Genomic DNA, 24,862 nt, shown 5'->3' with positions numbered 1-24,862 from the left:
TTTTCCATTGTCGTGCAGAAGCAGAGACCCCTGTATGTGAGGGGATGGACACCTCTGTAATAATTACCTGTATTATAACCTGATCCCTCCCAAACAAGAACACCCCCTCCCCCATGTACAACTCTGCCAGGTGAGAGCCTCTCCAGCCCCACTGCATGGATGAGCTCGGCCACATTCCTATATTCCCCTCCGAGCCCTGCAAATGTGATCTGTAAGGACTGACCGTTCAGCCAGCGGGAGTCGTGCTGCTCAGTGCGCAGGGGAGGTCTCTGGCCCAGGCTTCTGAAGATGGTGAAGTCTCGCCCCATAAGATCCGTGGCAACCCCAGAGTAGAGTTCATCTCCTGAGAGCCAGGGAAGAAATGGTTAAATCAGCCCTGACGCTCAGGAATGCAAGAAAAGATTAATGCACCGAAGTGTGATCATGAGTATATAGGACTGCACTGCATGTATATAGGAGGACTGTGCGGAGCCTGGATATAAGACTGCACTGCATGTATATAGGAGGACTGTGCGGAGCCTGGATATAAGACCGCACTTCATGTATATAGGAGGACTGTGCGGAGCCTGGATATAAGACTGCACTGCATGTATATAGGAGGACTGTGCGGAGCCTGGATATAAGACCGCACTGCATGTATATAGGAGGACTGTGCGGAGCCTGGATATAAGACCGCACTGCATGTATATAGGAGGACTGGGCGGAGCCTGGATATAAGACCGCACTGCATGTATATAGGAGGACTGGGCGGAGCCTGGATATAAGACCGCACTGCATGTATATAGGAGGACTGGGCGGAGCCTGGATATAAGACCGCACTTCATGTATATAGGAGGACTGTGCGGAGCCTGGATATAGGACTGCACTGCATGTATATAGGAGGACTGTGCGGAGCCTGGATATAGGACTGCACTGCATGTATATAGGAGGACTGTGCGGAGCCTGGATATAAGACTGCACTGCATGTATATAGGAGGACTGTGCGGAACCTGGATATAAGACTGCACTGCATGTATATAGGAGGACTGTGCGGAGACTGGATATAAGACTGCACTGCATGTATATAGGAGGACTGTGCGGAGCCTGGATATAAGACTGCACTGCATGTATATAGGAGGACTGTGCGGAGCCTGGATATAAGACTGCACTGCATGTATATAGGAGGACTGTGCGGAGCCTGGATATAAGACTGCACTGCATGTATATAGGAGGACTGTGCGGAGCCTGGATAGAAGACTGCACTGCATGTATATAGGAGGACTGTGCGGAGCCTGGATAGAAGACTGCACTGCATGTATATAGGAGGACTGTGCGGAGCCTGGATAGAAGACTGCTCTGCATGTATATAGGAGGACAGTGCGGAGCCTGGATAGAAGACTGCACTGCATGTATATAGGAGGACTGTGTGGAGCCTGGATATAAGACTGCACTGCATGTATATAGGAGGACTGTGCGGAGCCTGGATAGAAGACTGCACTGCATGTATATAGGAGGACTGTGCGGAGCCTGGATATAAGACTGCACTGCATGTATATAGGAGGACTGTGCGGAGCCTGGATATAAGACTGCTCTGCATGTATATAGGAGGACAGTGCAGAGCCTGGATATAAGACCGCACTGCATGTATATAGGAGGACTGTGCGAAGCGTGTATATTAGACCGCACTGCATGTATATAGGAGGACTGGGCGGAGCCTGGATATAAGACCGCACTGCATGTATATAGGAGGACTGTGCGGAGCCTGGATATTAGACCGCACTGCATGTATATAGGAGGACTGTGCGGAGCCTGGATATAAGACAGCTCTGCATGTATATAGGAGGACAGTGCGGAGCCTGGATATTAGACCGCACTGCATGTATATAGGAGGACTGTGCGGAGCGTGTATATATGACCGCACTGCATGTATATAGGAGGACAGTGCGGAGCGTGTATATTAGACCGCACTGCATGTATATAGGAGGACTGGGCGGAGCCTGGATATAAGACTGCACTGCATTTATATAGGAGGACTGAGCGGAGCCTGGATATAAGACCGCACTGCATATATATAGGAGGACAGTGCGGAGCGTGTATATTAGACCGCACTGCACGTATATAGGAGGACTGTGCGGAGCCTGGATATAAGACCGCACTGCATGTATATAGGAGGACAGTGCGGAGCGTGTATATTAGACCGCACTGCATGTATATAGGAGGACTGTGCGGAGCGTGTATATATGACTGCACTGCATGTATATAGGAGGACTGTGCGAAGCGTGTATATAAGACCGCACTGCATGTATATAGGAGGACTGTGCGGAGCGTGTATATATGACTGCACTGCATGTATATAGGAGGACTGTGCGAAGCGTGTATATAAGACCGCACTGCATGTATATAGGAGGACAGTGCGAAGCGTGTATATAAGACTGCACTGCATGTATATAGGACTGTGCAGAGCATGGATATTAGACCGCACTGCATGTATATAGGAGGACTGTGCGGAGCCTGGATATATGACTGCTCTGCATGTATATAGAAGGACTGTGCGGAGCGTATATATAAGACCGCACTGCATGTATATAGGAGGACTGTGCGGAGCCTGGATATATGACCGCACTGCATGTATATAGGAGGACCGTGTGGAGCCTGGATATATGACCGCACTGCATGTATATAGGAGGACTGTGCGGAGCCTGGATATATGACCGCACTGCATGTATATAGGAGGACTGTGCGGAGCGTATATATAAGACCGCACTGCATGTATATAGGAGGACTGTACGGAGCCTGGATATAAGACCACACTGCATGTATATAGGAGGACAGTGCGGAGCCTGGATAGAAGACTGCACTGCATGTATATAGGAGGACTGTGCGGAGCCTGGATATAAGACCGCACTGCATGTATATAGGAGGACTGTGCGGAGCCTGGATATAAGACCGCACTGCATGTATATAGGAGGACTGTGCGGAGCCTGGATATAAGACCGCACTGCATGTATATAGGAGGACTGGGCGGAGCCTGGATATAAGACCGCACTGCATGTATATAGGAGGACTGGGCGGAGCCTGGATATAAGACCGCACTTCATGTATATAGGAGGACTGTGCGGAGCCTGGATATAGGACTGCACTGCATGTATATAGGAGGACTGTGCGGAGCCTGGATATAGGACTGCACTGCATGTATATAGGAGGACTGTGCGGAGCCTGGATATAAGACTGCACTGCATGTATATAGGAGGACTGTGCGGAGCCTGGATATAAGACTGCACTGCATGTATATAGGAGGACTGTGCGGAGCCTGGATATAAGACTGCACTGCATGTATATAGGAGGACTGTGCGGAACCTGGATATAAGACTGCACTGCATGTATATAGGAGGACTGTGCGGAGACTGGATATAAGACTGCACTGCATGTATATAGGAGGACTGTGCGGAGCCTGGATAGAAGACTGCTCTGCATGTATATAGGAGGACAGTGCGGAGCCTGGATAGAAGACTGCACTGCATGTACAGACGTGGACAAAATTGTTGGTACCCTTTGGTCAATGAAAGAAAAAGTCACAATGGTCACAGAAATAACTTTAATCTGACAAAAGTAATAATAAATTAAAATTCTATAAATGTTAACCAATGAAAGTCAGACATTGTTTTTCAACCATGCTTCAACAGAATTATGTAAAAAAATAAACTCATGAAACAGGCATGGACAAAAATGATGGTACCCCTAGAAAACACAGAACATAATGTGACCAAAGGGACATGTTAATTCAAGGTGTGTCCACTAATTAGCATCACAGGTGTCTACAACCTTGTAATCAGCCATTGGGCCTATATATATGGCTCCAGGTAATCACTGTGTTGTTTGGTGATATGGTGTGTACCACACTCGACATGGACCAGAGGAAGCAAAGGAAAGAGCTGTCTCAAGAGATCAGAAAGAAAATTATAGACAAGCATGTTAAAGGTAAAGGCTATAAGACCATCTCCAAGCAACTAGATGTTCCTGTGAGTACAGTTGCACATATTATTCATAAGTTTAAGATCCATGGGACTGTAGCCAACCTCCCTGGACGTGGCCGCAGGAGGAAAATTGATGACAAATCTAAGAGACGGATAATCCGAATGGTAACAAAAGAGCCTAGAAAGACTTCTAAAGAGATTCAAGGTGAACTTCATGCTCAAGGAACATCAGTGTCAGATCGCACCATCCGTCGTTGTTTGAGCCAAAGTGGACTACATGGGAGACGACCAAGGAGGACACCATTGTTGAAAACGAATCATAAAAAAGCAAGACTGGAATATGCCAAACTACATGTTGACAAGCCACAAAGCTTCTGGGAGAATGTCCTGTGGACAGATGAGACAAAAATCGAAGTTTTTGCCAAGGCACATCAGCTGTATGTTCACAGACGAAAAAATGAAGCATATCAAGAAAAGAACACTGTCCCTACTGTGAAACATGGAGGAGGCTCTGTTATGTTCTGGGGCTGCTTTGCTGCGTCTGGCACAGGGTGTCTTGAATCTGTGCAGGGTACAATGAAATCTCAAGACTATCAAGGAATTCTAGAGAGAAATGTACTAGCCAGTGTCAGAAAGCTTGGTCTCAGTCGCAGGTCATGGGTCTTGCAACAGGACAATGACCCAAAACACACCGCTAAAAACACCCAAGAATGGCTAAGAGGAAAAAATTGGACTATTCTAAAGTGGCCTTCTATGAGCCCTGACCTCAATCCTATTGAGCATCTTTGGAAGGAGCTGAAACATGCAGTCTGGAAAAGGCACCCTTCAAACCGGACACAACTGGAGCAGTTTGCTCATGAGGAGTGGGCCAAAATACCTGCTGAGAGGTGCAGATGTCTCATTGACAGTTACAGGAAGCGTTTGATTGCAGTGATTGCCTCAAAAGGTTGCGCAACAAAATATTAAGTTAGGGGTACCATCATTTTTGTCCATGCCTGTTTCATGAGTTTATTTTTTTACATAATTCTGTTGAAGCATGGTTGAAAAACAATGTCTGACTTTCATTGGTTAACATTTATAGAATTTTAATTTATTATTACTTTTGTCAGATTAAAGTTATTTCTGTGACCATTGTGACTTTTTCTTTCATTGACCAAAGGGTACCAACAATTTTGTCCACGTCTGTATATAGGAGGACTGTGCGGAGACTGGATATAAGACTGCACTGCATGTATATAGGAGGACCGTGTGGAGCCTGGATATATGACCGCACTGCATGTATATAGGAGGACTGTGCGGAACCTGGATATAAGACTGCACTGCATGTATATAGGAGGACTGTGCGGAGACTGGATATAAGACTGCACTGCATGTATATAGGAGGACTGTGCGGAGCCTGGATATAAGACTGCACTGCATGTATATAGGAGGACTGTGCGGAGCCTGGATATAAGACTGCACTGCATGTATATAGGAGGACTGTGCGGAGCCTGGATATAAGACCGCACTGCATGTATATAGGAGGACTGTGCGGAACCTGGATATAAGACTGCACTGCATGTATATAGGAGGACTGTACGGAGCCTGGATATAAGACCGCACTGCATGTATATAGGAGGACCGTGTGGAGCCTGGATATATGACCGCACTGCATGTATATAGGAGGACTGTGCGGAGCCTGGATATATGACCGCACTGCATGTATATAGGAGGACTGTGCGGAGCGTATATATAAGACCGCACTGCATGTATATAGGAGGACTGTACGGAGCCTGGATATAAGACCACACTGCATGTATATAGGAGGACAGTGCGGAGCCTGGATAGAAGACTGCACTGCATGTATATAGGAGGACTGTGCGGAGCCTGGATATAAGACCGCACTGCATGTATATAGGAGGACTGTGCGGAGCCTGGATATAAGACCGCACTGCATGTATATAGGAGGACTGTGCGGAGCCTGGATATAAGACTGCACTGCATGTATATAGGAGGACTGTGCGGAGCCTGGATATAAGACCGCACTGCATGTATATAGGAGGACTGTGCGGAGCCTGGATATAAGACCGCACTGCATGTATATAGGAGGACTGTGCGGAGCCTGGATATAAGACCGCACTGCATGTATATAGGAGGACTGGGCGGAGCCTGGATATAAGACCGCACTTCATGTATATAGGAGGACTGTGCGGAGCCTGGATATAGGACTGCACTGCATGTATATAGGAGGACTGTGCGGAGCCTGGATATAGGACTGCACTGCATGTATATAGGAGGACTGTGCGGAGCCTGGATATAGGACTGCACTGCATGTATATAGGAGGACTGTGCGGAGCCTGGATATAAGACTGCACTGCATGTATATAGGAGGACTGTGCGGAGCCTGGATATAAGACTGCACTGCATGTATATAGGAGGACTGTGCGGAACCTGGATATAAGACTGCACTGCATGTATATAGGAGGACTGTGCGGAGACTGGATATAAGACTGCACTGCATGTATATAGGAGGACTGTGCGGAGCCTGGATATAAGACCACACTGCATGTATATAGGAGGACAGTGTGGAGCCTGGATAGAAGACTGCACTGCATGTATATAGGAGGACTGTGCGGAGCCTGGATATATGACCGCACTGCATGTATATAGGAGGACTGTGCGGAGCCTGGATATAAGACCGCACTGCATGTATATAGGAGGACTGTGTGGACTATGGATGTGTGTGTAGAGGCAGCAGATACGTACCGCGGTGTCGGTGCTGTGTGTGTGTGAGAGCGGCTGCTCATACATGTGGGGGAGTCCGTGTACGAGGTGTGTAGGTGCAGACCCTGGAGGACTTGTGGGAGGCCGTGAGATCGGCACTGTTTATCAGGGAGCGTCATGCCTGGGATGTATGGAATATTACAGACGTATACAATGACATTCTCCTCACCAACAAGGATGGTGGCGGCCGCGTGGCTGGGGTCATATGGGCAGCGCCCTTTTCCGTCCTCCAGTCTCGCGGTGTCCAGCTTAAACACGGGGTCCTGCAAACAAGGTGACACACACATGACGGGGGCCTGTCCATCACCCCCACAGTGGGGAGCAGTGCACCATTTTTGGTTTATCTCGCTCCTATCCACGTAATGATAATAACCTGTCTCCTTAACCACAGGCGCGGTCTCCACAAACATGGCTACTCACATCGGAACGCTGTCCCACGTGCAGGAAGCCACAGGCCGGGTGGAACGCTCCCGTCCCGCAGGTGAACAGGTGAGTGCGGTTATACAGCTGCAGGACCTTCACATAGTTCATGCATTCCAGCTGCAAGAGGAGAAATGTTACGAGGCCGCAGGGTCACAACTTGTACAAGAAGTCCCAGCCGCTGCCATATCCAGGGTGCGCGGCCCTCCCCCACCAGCACTGACGGGAGGGGACCCTACTGATTAGAGAGAGGAGGGGGAGTCGCAGCTTCCAGCTGGAATTCACTAAGTCGCTCACACCCCCATACTTGACCCTGAACTCACAGATCGGTGCACAGTCAGGTATTGCGTCACTGTCAATCAGCCGCCATGAAAGGGGTTTTCCGATGACCAGGTCACCAGTATCTGATCGGCGGGGGTCCGACACCCAGGAGCCCCGCAGGTCAGCTGTTTGAGCAGTCAGTGCTCACAGTAGTGTCGCGGCCTTCTCTCAGCTTTTCCAAGACCAGTAACGCCACGTTTATCGGTCACGTGGCATAAAAGTGGTGCAGCCCCATTGAAGTGAATAGGGCTGAGCTGCAATACCAAGCACAGCCCCTATACATGCGCTCTCCGGAGATAGGTCATCAGCTCTGAAGTCTTTTAAATACTGCCCCCCACCATATGTGGCTGGTAAGACATCTCAGAGCACTGTGCCAGGCAGGAGCCAGCGCCGGCCATAGACTAGCCTACAGCCTAACCAGATCTGTAAGGGCGGGGAGCTGCAGGTCCTTTATGCACCGGAGCCGACTCCTCCATCACATCCTATGCACTTTGACCCCAGGAAAGTCATTAATGACAGAAAGTAAACAGGCTGATGAGCGGGCTGCAGTGCATGCTGGGAGCCGTCCGCAGGACAGGTGTGATCAGCGTGGCCTCACACAACCCCAGGGGTTCCATAGAAAAGAGGCCTCTAGTTTTATGTCAAATCGCTGTGTAGACCTGCAATTCAACACCACCTTCAAGATCTCTGCTTGCTGTCACAACCAGAGAAGCAAATCCCACCTAATCTGATACCTCTCACACAGGTGTATTGAATATCATAAGAAATCTCATAAATGTTTCTATTTACTGACAGCAAACAGAGTGATTGTAAATGGTGTCAAACTGAGACGCAACAGTCCTCGGAGGGTGCAGAACTTTCCAATGTGCGATAACTCTGCTTTATTCACATAAGACACGAACGTCTGGGGTCGTGTGCGGTGACTGGACTGGCGGCATCCACAGCAGTCTCCCCCAACCTGTGGCCCTCCAGCTATTGCAGAACTACAGCCTGCAGCTGTCGGGGCACGATGGGAGTTGTAGTTTGGCAACAGCCTGAGAGCCGCAGGTTGGGGCGCACTGGTCTGCAGTGTTGGGGCAATAGGAGATGCCTCAGCTGGTAACCCATAGAGCATGGTTATACCCCCCCCCCCCCCCAGTAGAGGGCGCCGGTTCTTGTGGACTCACATTAATGTCCTTTCCTGCCCAGTTGCACTCTTCCCTCCACTCCACAGGAGCGTGCCACGGAATCTAGAAGACACGAGGGTCAGATAGAGATTATCCTGCGAGCAGGCCGAGTCATACACAGTTATTCTCCGGTTCTGTAGGGGGCACATAGTCCCTTATAGGTGGGGGTCCGGGTACCCAAGAGTAGAGCGCCTCTTACCACGAGCGGGTTGTGTGTGATGTCATCCAGACTCAGTGACAGCAGGTAATTCTTCCCGCCCACGAACAGGCGGCTGCGCTCCTCATCCAGTAACAGAGCATCGAAACAGCAAGAGCGATTGACTGTGTACATGCGCAGGCCGTGGTGAGAGAGATCTGGGGGAGACATAGAGCGGGTGAGGGGGAGGCCGAATCAGACCCTGTCCGGTCACCTCTAGGGGATCTCTCTGCTTTACTTATTATCTAACCATCCCGTGTTATACTCCAGTCACAGCAAGAGCTGCTTTCTGCTGTTAAAGGGAACCTGTCACCGGGATTTTGTGTATAGAGCTGAGGACATGGGCTGCTAGGACATCCGCAATATCCCGTCCCCATAGCTCTGTGTGCTTTTATTGTGTAAAAAAACCTGATTTGATACATATGCAAATTAACCTGAGATGAGTCCTGTCCCTGACTCATCTCACAGACAGGACTCCTCTCGTGTACAGGACTCCTCTCGCGGACAGGACTCCTCTCGTGTACAGGACTCCTCTCGTGTACAGAACTCCTCTCGTGGACAGGACTCCTCTCGCGGACAGGACTCCTCTCGCGGACAGGACTCCTCTCACAGGACTCCTCTCGCGTACAGGACTCCTCTCGCGTACAGGACTCCTCTCGCGGACAGGACTCCTCTCGCGGACAGGACTCCTCTCGCGGACAGGACTCCTCTCGCGGACAGGACTCCTCTCGCGGACAGGACTCCTCTCGCGGACAGGACTCCTCTCGCGGACAGGACTCCTCTCGCGGACAGGACTCCTCTCGCGGACAGGACTCCTCTCGCGGACAGGACTCCTCTCGCGGACAGGACTCCTCTCGCGGACAGGACTCCTCTCGCGGACAGGACTCTTCTCGCGGACAGGACTCTTCTCGCGGACAGGACTCTTCTCGCGGACAGGACTCTTCTCGCGGACAGGACTCCTCTCGCGGACAGGACTCCTCTCGCGGACAGGACTCCTCTCGCGGACAGGACTCCTCTCGCGGACAGGACTCTTCTCGCGGACAGGACTCTTCTCGCGGACAGGACTCTTCTCGCGGACAGGACTCTTCTCGCGGACAGGACTCCTCTCGCGGACAGGACTCCTCTCGCGGACAGGACTCTTCTCGCGGACAGGACTCTTCTCGCGGACAGGACTCCTCTCGCGGACAGGACTCCTCTCGCGGACAGGACTCCTCTCGCGGACAGGACTCCTCTCGCGGACAGGACTCCTCTCGCGGACAGGACTCCTCTCGCGGACAGGACTCCTCTCGCGGACAGGACTCTTCTCGCGGACAGGACTCTTCTCGCGGACAGGACTCCTCTCGCGGACAGGACTCCTCTCGCGGACAGGACTCCTCTCGCGGACAGGACTCTTCTCGCGGACAGGACTCCTCTCGCGGACAGGACTCCTCTCGCGGACAGGACTCCTCTCGCGGACAGGACTCCTCTCGCGGACAGGACTCCTCTCACATACAGGACTCTCGCGTACAGGACTCCTCTCAGGTTAATTTGCGTATGTATCAAATCGTTTTTTTCACACAATAAAAGCACACAGAGCTATGGGGACTGGGTATTACGGATGTGCTCGCGGCAATCTAACGACCCATGTCCTCAGCTATTTACACAAAATCCCGGTGACAGGTTCCCTTTAAACCATGACTCAGGCTCCAGTCACAGTCACAGCTGCATTCACATTTCTGCTTGTTGCATCATGACAAATCCAGCGCTGCGTCTGCCACGTTGCATGCATCAGGCGCTGTACTGCAGCCTTCACCCGTCCAGTGCATTACAGGAGCCCTAAGAAGCTGCCAAGGTCCCGGCTCCTTGCACATGGGTGCAGCCGACAGATTCACTGCAGCTCTGGGTGTGACTGGAGTACAAGACATGATATAGTAATACAGTGTAAGATGTGATGTCACTCCGTACAGGGTAAGTGGTTTACAGAGAGATCTTGTAGAAGTGGCGCCCCCTGATGTCTACAGCTGGTGTGATGGGGGGTTGACACACTGCGTACAATTCTTCTATGTTGTGTCTGTCCGTTCAGTCGTCCCTCGCTCTACCGCAGTCCCTCACAGTCAGTCCATAGTCATTCAGGCTTTTTTTGGCATGCCATTAAAAGGTCAGAGGTTAAGTGCTTGCGGCCGCAGGGCTGTGGGTCATTCATGACGCGGCTCTGGCCCCCCCATTAGAGTGAGATTAATATGGACGCCCCCCTTCCCCCAGAGTCTCATGCGGTGATGATGAGTCCTGTCACATGAGCCATGTCACCAGCATGCCCACCGTCACCACCCAGCTTTACCAGGGTCCTGAGTGGTGACCGTACTCACCGTGGTAGGACAGCTTCAGACGTGGGGTGACCGTGCTGTTCCCTCTGACACCCCAACACAGTAAAACACAGGTCAGCAGGTGGCGGCCGAGGACTCTCATCTTAAAGGGACAGGTGCCTGGCCAGTCTGCAATAAAACAAGATGGCGGTTGTAGAGGAGCCGGAATATTGAATAGAGTAGTAAAATGTGAGAAATCAGCCGTCCTCCAGTGTAACGCCGCGCTGTATCCGCTCCAAGCAGCTCGTATCGGCCATGTGGCCCCAAGCCAGCAGCCCCCATCACAAGACACTCCTGGACGTTCCCCCGCAGGACATGGTTATATTCCCGCTAGCTCTTATCGGGGCCGGACCCCCTCCACATACACGGATGTGAGGCGCCATTTGTGGTCAGGCCACGATTTACCAAAACTGCAGCAAAAAAACACATGTCCACAGGATGCTAATAAAGCTTCAGGCGTCTTTTGTCATCAGAATTTTGGAGCAGCCGCGGTTTTTAGCATGAACGCCAGCATAGCCTCCCATCGAAAACAATGGGGTGGATTGGATGGGCTGCCGCAAGCTTCTCGTTGTGATGACGAAGGACACTGTGAACGGGGGCTTAGGGCGAGTCCACGTGTAGCAGCACAGTGCCGCCAAAAACCCCACCGGCGTAAAAAGATGCATTTTCCCAGTTAATAATGGTTAGCTGCGCGGCTTTGCAGGTTCAAACTGGTGGTCGCCAACAACACCGCACAATTTGCAAACTGAACCAATTAGCGGTAACGATCCTCCTACATACATTAATATATACTGTAATAGAGAGAAAAGATAGACAATCACCATAAACATTTATACAGGACCCGGATATAACCATGGCAACCAGAATGAAAACCGCCATTCTTTACACTGCAGGCTATATTCATTGCACTACTGAATAGATTTATTATGAGGCTCTTCACAGACGCCTGGTTCCTGTATGGCCAACTTGTTCATGGTTGACATCTACCACCGAAGACCACGGCAGCTGACCACAGGAACGGGTTCATACTGGCCCATTGTATGTTCTACATCATATCATGGGGGAGACAGGTGGGAAACGACAGGACTGAGATCAGCAGGATACGGTGACATGGACCTCCTGGGGCGGGCGGGGGAGGGTGACACCTCTTACATTTGGGATCCAGTAACGTGATGAGGCGTGAGACCTCGCTGCCTCCAGATAATGGGGGGGGACGGGACGGGACACAGAATGGAAGCTTTTGAAGAAATCTCAATATTAGTTTCAAAGGGAGATTCCCTTTTGATGTCCTGGTGAAGTTTAACGGTGTCTGGCGGGAATCCAGCGATTATTTAACCCTTCTTTATTAGCACAATATAAAATACAGCGACGGGCGAGGGCGCTGCGGAGATTAATGCAGAACAGAGACCTAATTAATGACAGGCGGCGGCGCGATTAACCATCCCCACAGGCCGGGTCTGATAATCCACAATATCTGTCCTAGGGAGGCCAGAGCTCTACAACGTGTGCAGGCCGGCTCTGCTACATCCGTGTATAATTCCCCGTGTGACCGGCATCCGCTTTTATAATAACGCCGACCCTTTCCTCTAAGTAGTTGGCGGCTATAACGAGCTCTTGTTGGCGCGTTTGGACGACGTCACCTACAACAACAGGGTCTTTATGAGCATGACGCAGCGGTCACACAGCACGTATGTGACTCCGTGACCTCACATGGGAGCGCGCACTGCGCTCAGGTCAGGAGAACAGTATTAGCCGCTAATTCCACCGTCTCCATTATTTCAAGATTAGCGTTTCAGAAGAATTTCCCAAGAATTTATTTTTATTCTTCCCTCAGAGCTGGACAAAAAATTCCTGAGATTGTAAAACCTGCTTCTCTGCCTGGACGTGGCCCCTGCAGGACACCGCACCCGAGAGGTCAGAGGACAGGAGGAATCCGCGCGCAGCAGCGTCAGCCGGCAACCTCATACAGGTAATTCGTTATCACCTGGGGCAACAGGCGTGTGGGGAGCGCACATCACATGACCATCACAATGTGTAGCGTGGTAGTTCCAGCACATGAATACCCTAACACGTGATGATTCCAGCATTAAACCACAGGCAGAGCCAGCCCGGCACAGGCGTAAGCGTCTGCGGATATTCCGGAAAGTTGTGTCCACAGTGATGTATACGTCCTCCACCTCTGACCGGCCGAATGTGAGCACCAGTGATTAGGGAGTATTCACACGTTGCAGATTTTACAGCATTTTCCATCACACAACGCACTCAGAACACAGCGGGCAAACCATGAATGGCACAAATTGTAAACGGGATGTCTGAGAATGGGGCGCACTGGTCACGACACCCGAAATTACAGATCGCAGCTGTGGGAACTCCCATAGTAATGAACAGAGCGGCTGCACGAATGCCCGACCGGCCGCTCCTTTCATTTCGGGGGGCTCCACGGGGTACAGGGTCCCTGTTCTCGTGATCGGTGGAGGTCCCAGTGGTAGGACCCCAATGATCTAATAATTAGGCCTCATGCACACGACCGTTGTTGTGTTCCGTTCCGCAAAATGGGGTTCCGTTGTTCCGTGATCCGTTTCGGTTTCTGTTTCCGTGTGTCTTCCTTTATTTTTGGAGGATCTCCAGACATAAAGGAATGTCAAAAAAAGACAGGTTTGCCATGCAAATGATAGGAAAAGAAAACGGACGCGGACGACAATCTTGTGTGCCTCCGTGTTTTTCAGCAGTCCCATTGACTTGAATGGGTCCGCAAACCGTTTTCCGCGTAAATAATAGGACAGGTTATATTTTTTTGACGGACTGGAATCACGGACGCGGATGGCAAACGGTGTATTAGCCGAATTGAAAATCAATGGGTCCGCAGAAAATCACGAAAAGCGGCGCAACGGACACGGAATAAAACAACGGTCGTGTGCATGAGGCCTTACCCACAGGTTAGAGGATAGCTTCACACCTGGAATACCCCTTGACCACAGCGCGCCCACTGAGTAGTTACAGGACAAGCGCAGGTTGCGGCACAGATACCGGATCGCTCACACGGTGCCGCCTGTGACGTCCGCAGCAAGAGCTCAACACGACAAACAAACTCCCACAAATATAGGAGGCAGCAGGAGAATGACACATCCTTAAAGGGACATACCCCTGTACAGTGCAGCTCGCAGAGTCCTCTATGTTCTGTGGATGTCGTGTCAGAGCTGCCCCCACACATCAGTATATGCAGGTGTGTAATGTACACCCAACCGCTATATAACGTGAGAATACAACGTCCTCCCGGTTACATTGTGTCTACACAGATATAAAGCAAAGGTCACAGCTCTGGAAGCGTCGCCGTCCTGCCGCAATGTACACTGTGAGCCGCACCGGTACCTGTATCTACAATAACCCCCTCTGCACCTGCACAGCTCGCGCAGAACCAGCACTGCTACCCTCACAATCACCTTACTGTCCCCAAGAGCTGACGGTCACAGCATAGACCTGTACAGCACCGGTCTTCACTCACCTGCTACTCCAGTGAAAAGAAGTTGAAGATGAGGTTAAGTTGGGGAGGGGGAAGGTTCTTCACCCCGCTGAACACTGTGGGGTCTCCCTGCGAGGCTGTCCGTCCGAGAGGTGAGCACTCTGCTTCTCGGTCTGAGAGTCCCACTCCCCTCCCACTGTATGTACCATTCACAGCTCCAGAGAGAGAGAGAGGGAGGAGAGACAGCCAGACAGACAGAGAGCGCAGACACTCATGGGGAGATCCTGCCGCCACCTGCGCTCACACCTCAGGATGCCTGGTCCTATCCTTTAGGTTTAGGGCGTCATATATTACCACCAAATTTCTAATACAGTTCATGTTTCCATTTATCACTATTTTCAAGATCTCAGCTTAAATCCAGGGACTCAAAGCTTGTACAGACCTAATGCTTCTCACAGCTGGAGGTTTGTTACAGTGTATCAGTGTGGTCAGTGCTCTGTGAGGTGCACACATCTCTCTTCTGTCCTGAGAGTCACAATGTATCATTTAATGTAAATCACAGAATAATCGGGAAATAATAAGAGAATAACCCTGCGGATCGGGCATCGCTGTGGAGCGGCCGGACCCCGGTGTAGGGGATCAGGGCCTAGTGTATCTCATCTCCCCAAACTCCAGGCCGTGCTCTCACCCCTGATCAGCTGCCCCGGACACATGGCCACCAGCCACAAATTCTCGGAATGCTCTCCATACTGGCATCTCTCGCAACGCCCACCGGCAGGCAGCGAATATGCCGACAGATGTGGCATATTATACAAAGAACTCCCCCCCCCCGACACCGTATTATATCGATCATCACCCCAGTGTGAACCCCAACCAGGGCCCGTCCCCAGCAGTCAGCCGCACCGCCCCATGTCCACCCCTCCTCCGAGCTGGACATGAACCTGGGCAGGTGCCGAGTGGTTCATGGTTGGGGTGCAGCTCACAGATCACCCCATAAACACTGTACATGCCCATGAGGGCGGCAGCGTCTGGAGTCACAGCACTGGGCAGAAAGAGACGCATTCCAGCAAGTGACAAGTGTGGGCCCCATTCACCCTGTAACAAAGGGACAGAGGGAAGGGGTCGGGAGAATGGCAGCACATGAGAGAAGCAGGCCCCTACAATGAGGGCGGGAGGGGGGCAGGACCCCAGGGGGTAGGAAGCAATTAATGTGAGAGGTAAAACAACGACAACAGGGGCGATAATTAGTAGTAGAGGCGCGGAGCATGAGAATATAATGAAGAGCGGGGGGGTGACAACTCTTTATTATAGGCGCTGGGAATTGTCAGGTAAAGGTCATTAAAGCAGAGGGGGGGGGGGGGGCTGCCAGAGCAGAGCAATAGGACGGCGTCCCCTAGTGACTGACCGTGAAAACAGAGGATGGCTGTAGGACAGGAGAATACAGTCTATCGCCCCCTGTTATCAGCCATTTCAGGGGAGAGGATGACTGTAGGACAGGAGAATACAGTCTATTGCTCCCTGTTATCAGCCATTTCAGGGGAGAGGATGACTGTAGGACAGGAGAATACAGTCTATTGCCCCCTGTTATCAGCCATTTCAGGGGAGAGGATGACTGTAGGACAGGAGAATACAGTCTATTGCTCCCTGTTATCAGCCATTTCAGAGGAGAGGATGACTGTAGGACAGGAGAATACAATCTATTGCCGTCTGTTATCAGCCATTTCAGGGGAGAGGATGACTGTAGGACAGGAGAATACAGTCTATTGCCCCCTGTTATCAGCCATTTCAGGGGAGAGGATGACTGTAGGACAGGAGAATACAGTCTATTGCCCCCTGTTATCAGCCATTTCAGGGGAGAGGATGACTGTAGGACAGGAGAATACAGTCTATTGCTCCCTGTTATCAGCCATTTCAGAGGAGAGGATGACTGTAGAACAGGAGAATACAGTCTATTGCTCCCTGTTATCAGCCATTTCAGGGGAGAGGATGACTGTAGGACAGGAGAATACAGTCTATTGCTTCCTGTTATCAGCCATTTCAGGGGAGAGGATGACTGTAGGACAGGAGAATACAGTCTATTGCCCCCTGTTATCAGCCATTTCAGGGGAGAGGATGACTGTAGGACAGGAGAATACAGTCTATTGCTCCCTGTTATCAGCCATTTCAGGGGAGAGGATGACTGTAGGACAGGAGAATACAGTCTATTGCTCCCTGTTATCAGCCATTTCAGGGGAGAGGATGACTGTAGGACAGGAGAATACAGTCTATTGCTTCCTGTTATCAGCCATTTCAGGGGAGAGGATGACTGTAGGACAGGAGAATACAGTCTATTGCTCCCTGTTATCAGCCATTTCAGGGGGAGGATGACTGTAGGACAGGAGAATACAGTCTATTGTCCCCGTTATCAGCCTTTTCAGGTTGACGTCATTGTCCCTTGATGGGATAAGTGACATGAAGTGTAGAGACCCCCGGCCCCCCGTGCTCATTGCTCTATGTGACCTGCCAGGTTTTCCAGTTTTTGTATTGCATTCAGAAGGTGAGCTCCTGTCCTGGCGGGAGGCTTTAGAGCGCAGGTATAGGGACGGGGTACAAGCAGGTGCATTAGCGGCACAGGAGGGGGAGGGGAGCAGCAGCTTTTCCCTGCTGGGTGGATATGGACACAGGGGATATTGAGTGTCGCTCCTGGGTCACAGGTCATTCACTGCACATTTAGCACATTGTCACCTAGGTGACCCGCAGCGTTGAGTGAGGTCAGAGGTCGTGGCCCCCATCTGCAGGGAATGCTCTTAGTGCAGGGGTCAGAGCAGCGCCCATTCTCTGACTGGAGATGAAGAGAGGCATGAAGACATTGAGGTGACAGGTACCGCTTGCCCCCCGCACCCGCCGCCCGCTCACATATTGTGTTCTTCGGCTTCTCCTGCAGCTGCCGCACACATGCCTGGATCTCCCCCAGCAACTTACAGATCACATTCCTCCGATGCCTCGGATTTTCCAGCCTCCTTCTCCAGCGCTGGATCCTTAACTAACAAGTGCAAGGCCAGAAATCCCGACTGCGCCCCATTTCCAGAAGGTTCACGGTGACCATACATGCCAGCCCGTCAGTGGCAGCCGGCGGCAGCGCCCTTGTGTGCCTGTCAGTCACGGGGCAAAGTTCAACCTCAGTGACTTCAACGTAAGAAGGTGCAGGAAGTGATGATGTCACCGAGGATGATGGCAGGTCCTATGGTCGGCCCGTGCCTCTCCTGCCTCTTGTAACCTACAGTGACATGACCCAGAGGAGAAGGGGATGACACGTGAATAAAGCGCGGCCCTGGCATTAATACCGCGATAATCCTCCGCGGAAACCCAAATAATAGCCGAGGCAGACGAGCGCGATGCCTGGCGATGGCCGCCCCTTCTCCTTGACATACACTATCTGTCCTCTTCCCTACTATACCAGCTCAGGGTTATGCAGCGTTAACTCCTTCAGTGCTGACATTCACTGTAAACTGCTGCCACGCTGAAAAGGAAATTGACCACTCAGGAGGTGACACCAGTGGCGGCCATATTGGTTGTTACTCTACTTTCCCTGGAGCAGACAGAAGAGCTGAGGAGAATTTCCCAGGATAAAGTCGGGGTTCCTGAGATTTTTTTTGTTAACTTTATGGGTTAAAGCTTCTCCCCTTTAACAGATTAACCGCCCCCCCCCCTCCAGGCCGTAATCACCCGCCGCAGTTACCGGGGTAATAGATTGCCAGCATCCGGATAAGGAAGGGGTTAACCTGGCGGCAGTGAAGGTCAGAACCAGACAACGAATATCAGCCAGGGTCACACACTCGTCATCGGGCAGTGCCAGGGATGTGTAATAGGGCAGATTGGTGATGTGCCATCGTAGAGGCCGCGCACCGTCACCCGCTGCTGGTTGTTACTGCGGACAGTCTGCGCAGATCGGTCTATAAAGGTGGTGATCGTCACAGTCTGGACTCCTTGGAAGCCAAAAAAGCGACTTTTTACGCCACTCTCACCCCCGTTTTTTTTTCTTTTTTAAATGGCCGATGCGGGAGGGGGTGGGCCACAGCGAGCCGGTATATTTAAACCAGAAAACTGACGTGAATTCTAGCTGTGGTCTACGCCAGCGCCGAGCAGACAGGAGCCGTTTAAGAGTTTCCGTGTAATATAAAGCTGAGTCTTTATGTTCCAATTCTTCACCATCAAATTCTCTACCTGCAGTCAGTGAATAGAAACATTCATTTTTACTTTTTACACCCAGAAGCTAAAACCCCATCCTGGGCAGACCCTGGTCACACAGCTGAAGAGCTTGTTACAGTGTGTCAGAGTAGACGGTCCCACATCTGTATAAATCTCTCTCCTGTCCTTCTAGTTTGTTACAGTGTGTCAGTGCAGGTAATGGACCAGGTTATCACAATGTATCCCTCCGCTCTGAAGTGTTGGGATGCTTTCATACCTGCCAGAAGCGGCTCCTAATGGGAGGTCAGGTCTCCAGGAAAGCGTCTGCATCTCACCTGTTTCACACGGTCAGTTTTTTGTATCCGTATTTGGTCCGTATTTATGAGCCAAAACCAGAAGTGGAATCTGCAGAGAAAAGAGAGAGTCTGGCCTCCTCTGTGTTCTGGACCCGCTCCTGACCGTGGGAATGAGGCCTCTCTTAGTGTTGGCTTCAAAAACAATGGGAAAAAACATATTCCCATTCACTGACAGCAAGCAGAGACACCTTAGAAACACAGGCGCACATTTACTGTATTAAGACCGGCGTTTTAGACATTGGTCTTAATAAGCGCCTGCACTGACGGTGGATCGCCTCTACATCACTTCAGCGTATGCGCCGGCGATTCTAAACGTACACAAGCTTCCGGGCCTAAACCAGGAGTAGAGAATGATGAATGAAACGGGCCGCCCAGGCCACGCCCACTTGTTTAGACCTGGCGTGAGTCGCAGATTCTGCTGCAACGTGGCGCGTGACAGAATCTGCGCCACAAAAGCAGTGTTTATCTCTTTGTAAATGACCCCCACAAAGAAAGTAGCGCTTTCCTGATGGGGCTTCCTGTACGCGCTCCGGCCCGAGGATCAGACCCGCCATGTCTGTGGTTTGAGGTTTGCCCTTGGGTAGCACCTGTCAGACTGATGGTGACCAGCTGATATCTGCGCTGAGTGTCTGGATCGGTGTCGCCCTCGCCGCCCGCTCTCATCATCACGCGGTTTAACATTAGTTACATATTAATTAAATTAACAGGCGCTGCAATCAGTCACACCCTCAGCAGCTCCTCCAGATCCCGCAGGACAGCACCCAGGGGTGGGGGGGCTGTGTGCGCCACCCTGCCACCTAGTCATAGCTGGTGACAGTCATAGCGGCTGTCACCTTCACAGTGGGAGGGATGGGGACTGCGGAATATGCAGCCCCACTGACCCCCAGCCACAGGTCACATACCTTGTGCTGGCGCCGCAGTCATACATGAAGGTGGTGAGACCACACACAGGTGAGGGCAGGGATCTGGCGGTGTGGGCGCTGGCTCTGACCCGACCCTCGTCTGTGTGGGGTCAGGTGACGTGTGCCCCGCTGACCCCCCCGGCCACAGGTCACATACCTTGTGCTGGCGCCGCAGTCATACATGAAGGTGGTGAGACCACACACAGGTGAGGGCAGGGATCTGGCGGTGTGGGCGCTGGCTCTGACCCGACCCTCGTCTGTGTGGGGTCAGGTGACGTGTGCCCCACTGACCCCCAGCCACAGGTCACATACCTTGTGCTGGCGCCGCAGTCATACATGAAGGTGGTGAGACCACACACAGGTGAGGGCAGGGATCTGGCGGTGTGGGCGCTGGCTCTGACCCGACCCTCGTCTGTGTGGGGTCAGGTGACGTGTGCCCCGCTGACCCCCCCGGCCACAGGTCACATACCTTGTGCTGGCGCCGCAGTCATACATGAAGGTGGTGAGACCACACACAGGTGAGGGCAGGGATCTGGCGGTGTGGGCGCTGGCTCTGACCCGACCCTCGTCTGTGTGGGGTCAGGTGACGTGTGCCCCGCTGACCCCCCCGGCCACAGGTCACATACCTTGTGCTGGCGCCGCAGTCATACATGAAGGTGGTGAGACCACACACAGGTGAGGGCAGGGATCTGGCGGTGTGGGCGCTGGCTCTGACCCGACCCTGGTCTGTGTGGGGTCAGGTGACGTGTGCCCCACTGACCCCCCCCGGCCACAGGTCACATACCTTGTGCTGGCGCCGCAGTCATACATGAAGGTGGTGAGACCACACACAGGTGAGGGCAGGGATCTGGCGGTGTGGGCGCTGGCTCTGACCCGACCCTGGTCTGTGTGGGGTCAGGTGACGTGTGCCCCACTGACCCCCGGCCACAGGTCACATACCTTGTGCTGGCGCCGCAGTCATACATGAAGGTGGTGAGACCACACACAGGTGAGGGCAGGGATCTGGCGGTGTGGGCGCTGGCTCTGACCCGACCCTCGTCTGTGTGGGGTCAGGTGACGTGTGCCCCGCTGACCCCCCCGGCCACAGGTCACATACCTTGTGCTGGCGCCGCAGTCATACATGAAGGTGGTGAGACCACACACAGGTGAGGGCAGGGATCTGGCGGTGTGGGCGCTGGCTCTGACCCGACCCTGGTCTGTGTGGGGTCAGGTGACGTGTGCCCCACTGACCCCCAGCCACAGGTCACATACCTTGTGCTGGCGCCGCAGTCATACATGAAGGTGGTGAGACCACACACAGGTGAGGGCAGGGATCTGGCGGTGTGGGCGCTGGCTCTGACCCGACCCTGGTCTGTGTGGGGTCAGGTGACGTGTGCCCCGCTGACCCCCCCGGCCACAGGTCACATACCTTGTGCTGGCGCCGCAGTCATACATGAAGGTGGTGAGACCACACACAGGCGAGGGCAGGGATCTGGCGGTGTGGGCGCTGGCTCTGACCCGACCCTCGTCTGTGTGGGGTCAGGTAACGTGTGCCCCACTGACCCCCGGCCACAGGTCACATACCTTGTGCTGGCGCCGCAGTCATACATGAAGGTGGTGAGACCACACACAGGTGAGGGCAGGGATCTGGCGGTGTGGGCGCTGGCTCTGACCCGACCCTCGTCTGTGTGGGGTCAGGTAACGTGTGCCCCGCTGACCCCCCCGGCCACAGGTCACATACCTTGTGCTGGCGCCGCAGTCATACATGAAGGTGGTGAGACCACACACAGGTGAGGGCAGGGATCTGGCGGTGTGGGCGCTGGCTCTGACCCGACCCTCGTCTGTGTGGGGTCAGGTGACGTGTGCCCCACTGACCCCCGGCCACAGGTCACATACCTTGTGCTGGCGCCGCAGTCATACATGAAGGTGGTGAGACCACACACAGGCGAGGGCAGGGATCTGGCGGTGTGGGCGCTGGCTCTGACCCGACCCTCGTCTGTGTGGGGTCAGGTAACGTGTGCCCCGCTGACCCCCCCGGCCACAGGTCACATACCTTGTGCTGGCGCCGCAGTCATACATGAAGGTGGTGAGACCACACACAGGCGAGGGCAGGGATCTGGCGGTGTGGGCGCTGGCTCTGACCTCTGCTCCCTGACACTCCCTCCGATCCCCGGACACTGGGCTGAGGGGGCAGCACCTGGATGGAGGGTCTCGGTCTTGTCGCTGCCTGTTCTCCCGCCGGGAGGGACATCTGGTCGGGGAGGCGGGAATAGCGTTCCTTCCCCGTCTCTCACATGAATTTACCTGCAAGGTACAAACACAGGAGCTGAGATTCCTAGACACTGAAAGCACTGACACTGTTTAACCTGTGCACTGCCAGCATAACCGAGAGCCAAAACACGGGCACCTCCAAATACCAGGACCCCCCACCCTGGGGGCAATCAGGAGGTGAAGGTAACTGCGTCCAGATAATGGTGCTATCCTGGAATCATACAGCACAGCAGATACACAACTCAGCGGACCGTATCACACATATAGGATTAGATACAGGATGAGTGATGTATGTACACAGTGACTGCACCAGCAGAATAGTGAGTGCAGCTCTGGAGTATAATACAGGATGTAACTCAGGATCAGTACAGGATAAGTAATGTATGTACACAGTGAGTGCACCAGCAGAATAGTGAGTGCAGCTCTGGAGTATAATACAGGATGTAACTCAGGATCAGTACAGGATAAGTAATGTATGTACACAGTGACTGCACCAGCAGAATAGTGAGTGCAGCTCTGGAGTATAATACAGGATGTAACTCAGGATCAGTACAAGTAATGTATGTACACAGTGACTGCACCAGCAGAATAGCGAGTGCAGCTCTGGAGTATAATACAGGATGTAACTCAGGATCAGTACAGGATAAGTAATGTATGTACACAGTGACTGCACCAGCAGAATAGTGAGTGCAGCTCTGGAGTATAATACAGGATCAGTAATATATGTATACAGGGCTCCATGTCCTTGGGGTAAATGTGCTTCTTTAGGAATGGTGGGGATCATCCAGAGGCTGCGGATCTGCTATAGTCATCAGTTGTACAGGTCAGTGACCGGCCGCTGCCAGGCTCCTCGCTCCTCGCTCTCCGCTGTCTCATCTCTCGAACAGTTTTCCTACTTTCTGGATTTTTGACACACGTTGAAAAGTCATCATTGTCGTGTTAATGACATCAGTGTGTAAGTATGTGTGTTCCCTGCAGAGCATTGCTCCTGTGTGCACACTATCCCTTCTCATGCCATGTGTACACTGCTGGTGCCAACCTCTGACCTGCCAGCATAAGTGGGGAGGCTGAAATAAGGACTCTTCATAACCGGCTGTGAGAGGGGAATGTGCTTGACGTCCTCGTGCCCAGATCTGTGTCCACATATTGTTCAGGTGGTGCCAGCGCCTCGGAGAGACAGGCTCAGCAGCTAAGAACCATGTGACAAGTACTCTGGGCATGACCCCATGAAGCTGGACAGAGGCTCAGTATAGGTACGAGCTCCAGCCTATTAACCGTGTCAGCAGGGAACTTCATTCACTGACTGCAAGCAAGGATTTGTTAGATAGCGGCAGAACTTTTCTTGAGCCTGACATTGAAGGGTCACTTTGGGATGGGTCGTCTTGATAATGCTATGTATAGATTGTAAGCCTCTGGGCTCAGGACAGACAGCAGAATAGTGATTCACCCATGAGGAGCGGCGCCCCCCGGGGGATCCTCCACCAGTCGCTTCTTGTACAGCGGCGTGGGGTGAAAAGTGCACCTGAAAAGTCTTACCTGCAGGGATAGAATTCCGGGCAGACGCCATCAATCACACGGGTGACAGCGGCCACAACAAGTAATCGGGGCAGCACCCTGCGCATACCCCACTGGGATTAACCCCATTTATTCCATTATATTAAGCAGATTATAGCGGGATTACCAACTTTATGGAGTAACCCTCTCACTGCCGGGAGCATGGGCCGGCACTATTATAATTATATAACAAACGCAGCCATGATTTATGGAACCTGCTGCCGTGAACTAAGATAAGGAGCAAGTGACAGATTTATAAACGAGGCAAATGTCATTGACCCCGACCCTGCGATCCTGACAGCGGCCGCCATCAACAGTTCTACTGTTTTAAAATAACTTTTTTTCATTTGCTCTGCATTTTCAATATCTGTACTTGCTTTCACTGAATACAAATATTATTTGCTGTATCCAGAAGCTTAAAATCTGCACTGACCTAGTCTTGCTCAGACAACTAGGGATGTCACGCTGTTTCAGTGCATACAATCCAATACACTAATCTTTTCTGTTCTGATAGTTTGTCACAATGTTTCACCAGCTGTGGGCATGATAGAAGATTGGGGTTATGGTTAGACTGGATACCGTTATCTTCCTGTCAGTGGAGTTTTAAGCAGATGAGTGGTTGGAGCGCCGGTTACTGTTCTGTTGTCGGAGTTTAATGCAGATCAGTGGTTGGAGCGCCGGTTACTGTTCTGTCTGTGGAGTTTAGCGCAGATCAGTGGTTGTAGCGCCGGTTACTGTTCTGTGAGCGGAGTTTAGTGCAGATCAGTGGTTGTAGTGCCGGTTACTGTTCTGTCTGTGGAGTTTAGCGCAGATCAGTAGTTGGAGCGCCGGTTACTGTTCTGTGAGCGGAGTTTAGCGCAGATCAGTGGTTGTAGCGCCGGTTACTGTTCTGTGAGCAGAGTTTAGTGCAGATCAGTGGTTGTAGCGCCGGTTACTGTTCTGTGAGCGGAGTTTAGCGCAGATCAGTGGTTGGAGCGCCGGTTACTGTTCTGTGAGCGGAGTTTAGTGCTGA

The 24,862-nt window shown here is 52.2% G+C and overlaps 1 protein-coding gene across 5 annotated transcripts in view; it reads right to left on the bottom strand.

The window, feature by feature from the left end:
• The window catches only part of SEMA3B (semaphorin 3B), a 31,030-nt gene extending 9,504 nt beyond the window's left edge, over window positions 1–21,526 (bottom strand). The window contains exons 1-7 of one of the 5 annotated variants that reach the window (XM_044273146.1): window positions 21,455–21,526; window positions 11,165–11,290; window positions 8,823–8,977; window positions 8,624–8,686; window positions 7,137–7,256; window positions 6,886–6,979; window positions 224–343 (exon numbers count right to left, since the gene is read on the bottom strand). In XM_044273146.1, coding sequence (XP_044129081.1) covers window positions 224–343; window positions 6,886–6,979; window positions 7,137–7,256; window positions 8,624–8,686; window positions 8,823–8,977; window positions 11,165–11,290; window positions 21,455–21,476 — 700 coding nt within the window. In that variant the 5' untranslated portion in view covers window positions 21,477–21,526. Of the gene's footprint in view, window positions 1–223; window positions 344–6,885; window positions 6,980–7,136; window positions 7,257–8,623; window positions 8,687–8,822; window positions 8,978–11,164; window positions 11,291–14,117; window positions 14,448–14,663; window positions 14,900–17,582; window positions 17,776–20,046; window positions 20,734–21,454 lie in introns of those variants that run through there. The other 4 variants (XM_044273147.1, XM_044273149.1, XM_044273148.1 and 1 more) reach the window with 4 other exon arrangements.
• Window positions 21,527–24,862: the final 3,336 nt, after the last annotated feature.

Source organism: Bufo gargarizans, unplaced genomic scaffold (assembly GCF_014858855.1).
Source record: "Bufo gargarizans isolate SCDJY-AF-19 unplaced genomic scaffold, ASM1485885v1 fragScaff_scaffold_432_pilon, whole genome shotgun sequence".
NCBI classification, from domain to species: domain Eukaryota; kingdom Metazoa; phylum Chordata; class Amphibia; order Anura; family Bufonidae; genus Bufo; species Bufo gargarizans.
This window is presented reverse-complemented; position numbering and strand designations above follow the sequence as displayed.